This window comes from Eschrichtius robustus, chromosome 9 (assembly GCF_028021215.1).
Source record: "Eschrichtius robustus isolate mEscRob2 chromosome 9, mEscRob2.pri, whole genome shotgun sequence".
Taxonomy (NCBI): Eukaryota; Metazoa; Chordata; class Mammalia; order Artiodactyla; family Eschrichtiidae; genus Eschrichtius; species Eschrichtius robustus.
In genome coordinates this window covers 125965172-125975831 of record NC_090832.1, presented here as the reverse complement: position 1 = coordinate 125975831, position 10660 = coordinate 125965172, and the positions used below count along the sequence as shown (strand labels likewise).

The 10660-nt window shown below is 42.0% G+C and overlaps 1 protein-coding gene and 1 pseudogene across 1 annotated transcript in view; both read left to right on the top strand.

Annotated features, from left to right (window-relative positions):
* Positions 1-3111: 3111 nt before the first annotated feature.
* On the top strand, positions 3112-3875 carry LOC137769665 (acyl-protein thioesterase 1 pseudogene; annotated as a pseudogene).
* A 3665-nt stretch (positions 3876-7540) lies between these two features.
* Positions 7541-10660, top strand: part of ME1 (malic enzyme 1) — a 190093-nt gene continuing 186973 nt past the window's right edge. Inside the window, exon 1 of the mRNA XM_068551687.1 lies at positions 7541-7808. Coding sequence (XP_068407788.1) covers positions 7731-7808 — 78 coding nt within the window. The 5' untranslated portion in view covers positions 7541-7730. The remainder of the gene's footprint in view (positions 7809-10660) is intronic.

Sequence of the window (10660 nt, the reverse complement as noted above, 5' to 3'; positions counted from 1 at the left end):
GGAAATTGGTGCAGTCACTATGGAAAACAGCATGGAGGTGCCTCCGAAAATTAAAAATAAAACTACCATATGCTCCAGCAATTCCACGTCTTGCTATTTATCTGAAGGAAACAAAACACTATCTCAAAAGAATACATGCACCCCACATTCACTGTGGCATTATTTACAATAGCTAAGATATGGAAACAACCTAATTGTCCATGGATGGATGAATAGATAAAGAAAGTGTGATCTATATATATATCCACATTATATATACATAATGGAATTATTCAGCCATAAAAAAGGAAGGCAATCTTGCCGTTTGCAACAAACTGGATGGACCTTAAGAGTATGGTACTAAGTGAAGTAGGTCAGACAGAGAAAGACAAATAATGTATGATCTGACTTATATGTGGAATCTTAAAAAAAAAAAAAAACGAGCTCATAGATACAGAGAACAGATTGGTGGTTGCCAGAGGAGGGGGGGTGGGAGAGGTGGGAGAAATGGGTGAAGTGTTTTCATTTTTTTAGTTTAAATAAATTGAATTTAAAAAATCATACCAACGAATGACAGAGTTGCTATACTAAAAAGCACTTGGAAGCAATGATACAGATTTATTCATGACAGTGATGGGGGTTGGTTTTTATCTAGATTAATTGATAAAAAGCAAATGTAAGGAAGTAGTAAAATTTCAATTCAATGAAATTGAATAGCAAAAATATTGAACTGGATCTTTTTCATAATAGATGTGACTTTAGGTTTTAAATAATACAAGACATGCTACTAATGAATGGATACTTTATTGACAGTAGATATAATTGTACAGGATGATAAAACATTATACAGTTGTACAATCCAAATGAGTATTCCTTAGAGAACAGCCTCAACCAAATTTATGCCATTCTATAGGAATATAGTAAACGTGAATTTTTCAAGAATGATTTGAAAACTGAGGATTATTTGAAAGGCTATTGTGCCAACCATTGCAACAATGAACTTTCTATCTCCAATTCTGATGGCTCGTTAATTATTTCCAGATAAATCTTTTGCCAAAGATGAAGGGATCTATTCCCTTTATGCAGAAGGCTTAAAGGAGACAGTCAAATAAAAAAATATACATGTGAGAGAAATGTGTGTATAAATAAATAGATCATGAAATAAGTTAGAAAAGTTGTTTATGTGGAGTTTTGGAACATGGAAGTGTTGGGTTTCGCAGAAAGGACCAAAAGATATATAACCTCCACTGCCATGGAGTTGACATGTTAGTGGTCATGGTAGTGAGATGACAAACAAATAATAAGTGAATTGCATTCTATATTTAAATATAAAAAGTTATATGGAGAAAAATTAAGTAAGGAAGAACCATAGAGAGTAAGGAAGGTGGGTGAAGGAAGAATAGCGATTGCTGCATTCCATGGAATTGTTGGTGGAGGCCCCAGATGAAAAATGACATTTGGGCAAAGACTTGAAGGGATTGAGGGAGCCATGTAGATATTTGAGGGACAAGTGCTCCAGAGAAGGAACAGCAAGAGCAAAGGCCATGAGGTAGGAATGTGCTTATCCTATTTGGGGAAAAGTAAGGCAGTCACAGTCAGTTAGAATAGCGGGAGAGGAGGGAGGAAAATAAAGGTAACAAAGCCACAGAGATAAAGGGACTGGGGCAGTTCCTATGGGGCCTTGTAGGCCATGTAATGACTTTGACTTCTATCATGAGTGAGGTGGGTGCCACTGGAGAATTTTGAGCAGAGGACTTAAATTTAGAACTAGTTCTTATTTTTAATTTTAGTATAAAAATGGGAACTATATTTTGCATTTGGAAATATTTCTGTGATTTTGTTTTTTTAAGGCACAGGTTGTATGAATGTCCTTTATTTATGCAGTGAGATAAAACAATTATTATTTCAAACCAGATGTGACTGTAATTGATTCTGCCTTTTAAAGAAAGTGACATAGTTCATATCTATTGAGAAATAAATCTTTATATCGCTCTTCTATTTTCCCAGGGCATATTGAAAGAATTCTACTCATGGAGTGCCGATTTGAAACTTGTCAGACATTTTATGCAGAAATATGTTTTTAAAACTTCAGGGAAGTACTCTTTTATTCTTTGTATGATATTTCAGCCGTTATGTGTTAATGGGCTTTTAAAGGCTACCGTGGAAGAATTTGTTGTATTATTTCTGTGAAAAAAATGCAATATGATTGACTTACATATGAACTTTAGGAACACAATTCATTACCAGTATGGAAACTGCCTACACAAACAGGTAGAAACAGGTAGGTAATGTTAATGATCAACCTTCAGTAGACCAAATAGTCTTAAGTTTTTCAAATGGGGAAATTTATTTGCTTTTAATTTAAATATAAAACTCAATTTCATTATGAAAAAACTTTTAAGTATGTTTGCGGCAACTTGGTTATATGCATCTACTACTTCAACTGTAAATTTTATAAAATCTAAGTACAGAAAAAGCACTTCTGATAAAAATTTGGTGTCAAAATTGAGATGCACGGTGTGTATAAAATACACATTAGATTTCAAACACTGAGAAAAGTAAAACATCTCATTAGTAATTTTTATATTGATAATATGTTGATATACAAATATTTTGGATATAGTATTAGGTTAAATAAAATACATGATTTAAATGAATTTCACCTGTTTCTTTTACTTTTTAAAAAACTTGGCTACTTGGAAAACTTTACATATGTGGGTCATGTTACATTTCTGTTGGATAGCATTACTCTAGATCAGTGGGTCTCAAAATGTGGTCACTTGACTCTCTCCAACAGCATCACCTGGGAACTTGTTAGAAATGCAGATCATGGAGCTCCACCTCCAACGTACTGAATCAGAGACTCTGGGGGTGGGTCCCTGCTTCAATGAGCCCCGCAGCTGATTCCGATGCAAGCAAAAGTGTAAGAACCATTCTTCTAGACCAGGGGTCCAGAATTCTAATTGGGCTGCAAATTAGAATCATCTGGGGACCTTGGGCATAAAATCCAGGTACTAAAGCTACCACCCAGACCAATGAAATCAACAACCTTGGGCCCAGTCAAGAGTGTTTTTAAAGCTCTCCAGGGGATTCTAATATGGGAGAAAGATTGAAAACCACTGGCCATGATCCATGAGTTTTAAACTGTGCTCTTCAGAGGGGCTGGCGCTGGCTGGACCACGTTCTCCTTTCAGCTTCCGATGTATCTGCTCGATTTCCCGTCCTGCTCGTCCTGGAAAGGCAACCGCTGTGGTGATTCTCCTGGTGGATGGAGAGACACAGGGCTTGGATGGGCAAGAAGGCTTTACAGGTATCAGAAGTTCACATTTCAAATATATCCACCTACCTGCGTCAGTCATGCCTGTTACATTGAATGGCTATATTATTGGGCTTTCACCAGGTTCACAGGAGGATAAACCTGGAATTAAACAGACAGCAGAAAATGTAAAAGCTTTGATAGAGCAGAGGTGAAGAAGAGTATTCCTTTTAACATTATTATTTTGGGTAGTTTTTTTAGGGAGGAGCTTCGTCTTCGCACACCGCTGTTACCACTCAGCAGTAACGGGCAGACAGCACTGCAATCAGTTGCTGACTCCCACTGGGGGCTTGGATTCCACGGGGTTCTATCAGTGGTGCTAATAGAGAGATTTCTACTCTCCAGTACCACGGAGATTACTCCCCTTAGGTTGCCCTAATGGTCGGTTTTCTTGCTGTAGAAAAGCTAAAAACATTGGTAAATCCAGTCAATGTAACCTTCAAAACCCAGTTCACGTCACCAGGAAATGATGGATATCAAGCAATTCATTGGTAAACTCCCACCCCCAGTCGACTGACATTAAGAGGCCTTGTGGAAAAGTACCCAGCATCATTGTAGTAGAGTATAAACTTTTTCCGGTGCCCCATCTTGAAACTTCTAATGTTTGCAGTGTTAAAATGTTTTGCAAATACATACCGTGACACAGACTAAATAATGTCTCTTCATGGAAAATTTATGATCTTTTAAGTTTCTATACATGTATAATATGATCCAGACTATACTAGTATTGAAATAGGTGAAACAGCTAGCTTCTTTTTCCCAAATGTAATTCAGCCAAATACTGCAAGCAGATGTTTTATTACATCATTTGAAAATTATTAGCATGCTTAGTGAAAACTTGTTCAGGTATAAAGGAACAGTTAAATATAAATGATTTATGCATGTTCTGACTTAGTCTGTAGATTTATTCCCAAATGACGAAGTCACCATGCAGTATGTGTATTTTTATATGTTTTCATCTATATTTAATGATTGTAATATATACTAAGAATGAGGTGGTATTACATTATTCCTAATAGTAGAGGTAATGCTCTTAAGGGTTAATAAAGAGAAATACTGCTTACTTTAAAAAAAAAAAGATGTGTTCTATAGGGCTCTAGACATTCTGTAGGGTCTCCTAGAGGATGGGGCCTTTGCATAAACTTTTGCTTAAAGAACAGAATAAAATAAGGGTGCGTCCCTGTAAAACATTCTAATGAAATGACCCATGAACCCATTTCACCTGTTACTCTAATACTCAGATACCAATAACTTATAGCTTGGTTCATCAGGGATTCCTTAGAGCCAGGTAAAGCCAGGATATGTCACCCCAAATTATGAGGACCAGAGGAATCTGCAAACAAATCTTATTCCATTAATTTCTTCCCATGTATTTATCTTCCTAGAGTTTGCCCCCCTTGGAAGCCTAAAACTGCTTTCCTTTGTCCTGTCACTTCTCTACCAATTTATTGTTCTTTGTCGAAGATGCTGTATAGATCGCATTTCTAAGCTACTGCTTTGAGCCACTCTTCGTTTTAGGTTTCTCCTGGGTGATGTGCACTGCATGTGTTAGTTCATGAACTGTTTTTCTTTTGTTAATGTGTTATCTTCTTAGCGTCCCAGCTGACAACCTAAAATGGGTAGAGGTTAAGTGTTTCCTCCCCCCCATTAGTGCTCCTTCAACTTGTATCCTCACTGCAGTAGGCAGGCAGAAAGTCAACTCTCGCCAAGGTTGCCAATTACCCTGGGGCTGGCCACCCCAAGGATTCAGCTGCCTACTTCTGATTCTGAACTTTTAGGGTTGGCCACTCTCGTAGGCCTTGTCCTCTCTAATATATTGGACACTGGGATTCTCAAATTAGAACCCCCAAAGGTCAAAGGTCTTTCCTTCATACAGAAACACACCAAGAACCAGGCGTGTTAAGATTTTTAACTAAAAAAAAAAAAAAAAAAAAAAAATTGGAACTAATTTTACACAGCAATAATGTGTTTTTGTGTGAAGAAATACAAAATCATTTACTTAATATCACAAACCATCATACAGCTACAGCTTTTTTCTATTAGATTTTTTTCTCATGAAAGTTACATTTGAAATGTTGCATGTGCTATTACGTACTTCCTGAATTTTCTCTGCTTGAAATCTCAATGACCTTAGATAGGAATGCTACAATCATATTTAAATATGATTAGAGTTCATTGTGCATTAAACTTGGGCAAGAAATATCTGATTTTGACCTAGTATTCTCAACTGCGCATCAGAAACTACAGATTCTAGTTCCTTTGTTTGTGAATCACACCCATTCCTAACTTTGTCGATTGTGTATAGAGTGACTGTAGTTTCTCACAAGGGAAATTATAGCAGAAGTTTTTTCTAATGTGTTTGGTATTTTTAATGTGTTTTTTGTTTTTTGTAATAAAGCCTAAACCTACAAATCTTTAAAAAGGATGGAAAAAGTTGGTGTTCTAGCTAACATTTATGTGGAAAAATAGGTTCTTCCCAGTACTCTTGGAACTGCACATGGGTATACAAAATGACTCCCCCAGCTAGGCCTTATCCTGTCATTCAAGAGGATTGGAGCTCTTTTCATGAGAGAAGTAAACGTGGAAGGGAGATGTGAACTTTACCTGCACCGGCAGGATTTTGTAATCCCTCTGTAATGATGGCTTGGGGGAAGAGCCCACACACTCTTTTGGGGCTACTCCCTATATTTACATCAGCCTTTCTATCTGTAAGTATTATATCACAGAACTAGGAATAGACAGGTAATGTGTCTCTAAATTTATGTAATAAAGAGCTGTATTATAATAAGGTTCTGTTGTACTAACATTTTTGTTTCTTCTTCAGCATCTTGTGTTTTGTTTCCGGGCCTGTTGTTAAACTGGTCTTGTCGCCAATAAAATACGCTAATTGTAATGTACCTCAGTTAATTCAAGAGAGTGAGTTTTGTAAAGTATACCCTCTTCTCAGATGTTGTTGGGTTAATTATTGATGGATTATAGAATTCACAGGGAAAAGTGTTACTGGAATGCAAGGAATCTTGAAAGAACTCTGTGATGCAAATAAAATGTTCTCTATTGAAGCAGCTGATTCTAGATAATTTAAAGGCTAGCACTAAGAAACTTCAGGATGGCCAAAAAACAAGACCATAACAAATCTTTCTGATAAGGAAAAGTAACATAATTAGAAATAAAACACTTTGGTTGAATGTCTAGTTTATGGATATATAAAATCAAACGCTCAATCCCAAGCACTACTTTTTGTAAAATCATTAGGTAGGAACAGGGCAGAAACTAGCGATCCTATTAACTGAAAAAGCAACTGGGGCACAGGAAGCTTTTAGGGTGTGCTGTGTCAGACACTCCTTTTGGCTGTGATCTGACTGCTCCAACATTCCTTGAAACTTCAAGTATAAATATCAATAATAATGGAATTCCAGCGCTGGGAGATCATTTATTCCGACCTTCTCGTTTTACCAAAGAAGACACTGAAGCCCTTAAAGATTGAGTTACCCACCATTATTCAGAGAGAGAGATTCGTGAACATCTCGGCTTCTAGAACTCTTGGGAACAATATATACGAGATAAATGTGACTGTCCAGTGGGCTCTAACATTTGCACCTTGTCTTTTATATTAATGGCATTAAAATAAAATTCCCAGGGATGATCTACAGAGACTCCTGCGGCGTCGCGGCCCGCACTTTCCTCCCTTGCCTTTCTCCCAGTTCTACCCGGGCCTGTTCTTTCTGGGTCAAGGTTGGTTTCCTCCGAACCCTGGCCCTGGCTGCCATCTGGAACCGTGCACAGCGCGTTTGGAAGAGCCTGATAGGAGGCGAGAGATGAAGTGTCGTTCGCGTCAGTCAGTTAAGGCCTTTTGCAAACAGCCCCCGGGCCCCCCCTCTGTGTCCGGGCAGCCGTCCTCTCTGCCCGAGGCTCTCCGTTTCCCACCCCATCTCAACCTCCCCGCGGGGTGCGGCTGCGGGGCCGCCTCGGCCAGGGGTGATGGTGCCCACGGGCCGGGCGGGGGGAACCTGACCTTGCTCCCCATTTGGGTCTCTGGAGCAAGGAGGGCACTGCGTGCGCCACACCGAGCCACGTCCCACGCAGGGATGGGCTGGGACGGTTGCGACTCTGAACCGATGGCGAGCGGGGACCCTGGGCGTGGAAGGGAGCGGCACCGCCCGGGCCTCGCCCTTCCTCCTCCTCCTTGCTCGCCGCTCGCCTCTTCTCCAGCCATGACTCAGCGCTTCTCGCAGGCTGCCGGGCTGGGGACACGGGCTCCTCGCCGGCCCCTCCCGCCGCGTCCACCCCCTCTCTCCCACCCACGCCCGCCCTCGGCCGCCGGCCCTTCCCCAGCGCCGCCGCCGCCGCCGCCGCCGCAGTCAGCTTGGGCGTCCCGGCAGCATCAGCCGCCCGACCCGGCCGGACCCGACCCCGCCGACCCCGCGCGCCGCCCGCCATGCAGCCCCAAGCCCCCGGCCGCCGACACACCCCCAAGCGCGGCTACGCCGTGACCCGGAGCCCCCACCTCAACAAGGTAAGCCCGCCGGCCCTACCCCACCCCCGGTCTCGGTCAAGGTCACGGGCAGGCCCCCCGGCGGCGCAGCGGACGCCGCTTGGCCCTTCCACCCGCGCCCCCGGGATGCCGCCCCGCCGGAGCGCCCCCCGAGAGCCTGGGCGCGGGCCGAACGGAGGGGCCGCCCGTGGGGGTCGGTCCCCGGGAGCGTGCTGGGAAGGGGTGTTGTGGCCCCGCGCCTGGGCATCCTGTTCGGGGAACGGAGGAGATGTAACTTGTTTAAATACCGCTTGGCTTCTCCGAAAGCGAGAGCCGAGGCAAAGAAAGTAGTGGCAGCGACGTGCGTGAATGGAGTGCGCCTGTGAAGGTAGCAGGTGGGCTGCCAGCTCGGCCTCGACGTGCCACGCACGTACGGGGCGCACTCAGGGTGCCCATCACTGGAGGCTGCCGTGCAGCGAGGTGGCCCTGCTGGCCCAGCTCGGCCAGGAGCGTGTTCTGAGCGGGGTCACGTGAGCAACCGCAAAGTCAAGGCCTCTTGGTTTCTGGAGGGACGGCGGTTGAGGGGCTGGGAATTCGTGGTGGGCGGCTTCTGCCTCGGGGGCCCTGGCGTGGCCTGGCGCAGAATCCCTGCCCCAGACGTGGGACTGTGGGTAAAGCCGTTCCTGTGTCTTTGAACCTGGCCTTCTGGAAAAAAATTTTTTTTTTTAAGACTTATCCTCTTTTTTATGAAAAGGGGAATACAGTGCAAGAGACCCTTTTTCAGATCCTCGTAACATTTCAGTTTTCTTCACTGGTAATGTAAACCTAAGATTTCTCTCAAATGAAAAACACCTGGGAGTGTATCAATTTGCCGACGAGATACTTAGCAGTCACACTTATTTTATCGCCAGGATTTGTCTCTGGATTGTTCCTTTGTTTAAGAGTGTGCTTTCTGACATTTCCTTTAGTACATGGAAAATGCCATCAGTCAGCACAGAGGCCTGTTGGGTCATTTGGGGCTCTCTACCAGACGCTTTTTTTCATCAAGGACTGGACCTCAGCGTCCCCCTCCCCCAACATGGTGCGGGTGATTTGTTAATCATTATTAATGGCTTGAAGACTTGTGATTTCTTTGATTTAATAAACTATAGCTCCTGTGAGTTCTTTTTGATTTTTGTGACGACAGGCAACTTTTACTTATCTATGATTATTCAGTATTTCTGGTCATAAAGCATTATGAAATTTTAAATATTTCCTACCTATTTTTTCCTCAGTGATGTTAATTGCTAGTTTGATTTTATTCTTCCTTTTTATTATTCTGCAGGTTAGGCCTATTTTCAGTAGTAAATAAAGGGAAAATTTGATGTGACAAAACAATTTATGACTTTCAGGTGTACCTGCCTGCTGTAATTTATAACCGAATAATGGGTTGCCCCTTAGAAAGGACCATGTGAGTGGTATAGCCTGTTTGAATTTCCTCCAGTCAGGGGCCAGGGTGTCTGTTTCAAGTGGGTTGATGGAATAGGCAATCCCTGAGCAAGAGTCATTATGCCTTTACTGTTTACATCAAGAATTTAAGAGTCCTGTACCACAACGTTCATTGCAGCACTATTTACAATAGCCAGGACATGGAAGCAACCTAAATGTCTATTGACAGATGAATGGATAAAGAAGATGTGGCACATTTATACAATGGAATATTACTCAGCAATAAAAAGAAACGAAATTGAGTTATTTGTAGTGAGGTGGATGGACCTAGAATCTGTCATACGGAGTGAAGCAAGTCAGAAAGAGAAAAACAAATACCGTATGCTAACACATATATATGGAATCTAAAAAAAAAAAGTGGTTCTGATGAACCTAGGGGCAGGACAGGAATAAAGACGCAGACATAGAGAATGCACATGAAGACACGGGGAGGGGGAAGGGTAAGCTGGGACGAAGTGAGAGAGTGGCATGGACATGTATACACTACCAAATGTAAAATAGATAGCTAGTGGGAAGCAGCCGCATAGCACAGGGAGATCAGCTCGGTGCTTTGTGACCACCTAGAGGGGTGGGATAGGGAGGGTGGGAGGGAGACACAAGAGCGAGGAGCTATGGGGATGTATGTATATGTATAGCTGATTCACTTTGTTATACAGCAGAAACTAACACAACACTGTAAAGCAATTATACTCCAGTAAAGATGTTAAAAAAAGAAAAGAATTTATGATCTTGAAATCCTTTTAACTCCTGTTCACGAGTAAGGGTTAATTTCCACTTAAGAATAATTATATCACAGAGATCTTCCACCAAAGGCATTAAGGTGTGGTATTTAATGTGTTAAGAACAGGTGTTTTGACTTTGTAACTGAACTTAATATTGTCTGCATAGTATCAAATTGGATTTAAAATCCAGGTGGCCAGCTTTGGAGTGATTAATGGAATAAGCATTACTCTTCTTGTTCAGTCCTAGGACGGTTCTGTGGTACCTTGTGGAAGTCACAGAACATCCTCATATGTACCACTGAAACTATAGTTGTGGGATCTTCTTGATGGGCGCTGCTCTGAAGACCTCTGGGCCTTTAAGTTTTCCAGTAGCCCAGAAATTTTTCTTGATTTTTGTGGTAACCTTAGCTGCAAAGAAACTCTAGTAGATCTTCCCGCCTGTAACACCCCAGCCTGTCGCCTGGCTACACTAAGCCTTCTTCAGCCACTGTCACACAGACCTTCATCACCTTACCTTTGGGTAACTGGGACAGTTTTCCTGGTTTTATTTTCAGTATTATAGTCTGTCCTCCATGTAGGTATGGAAGAAATATCTTCATCAATTAGCATTTTCTTCATGTTACTCTTCTGTTATCCAAGTATTTTTAGTATGATATCATTTCCTATTACGTTGAATGTAAAATC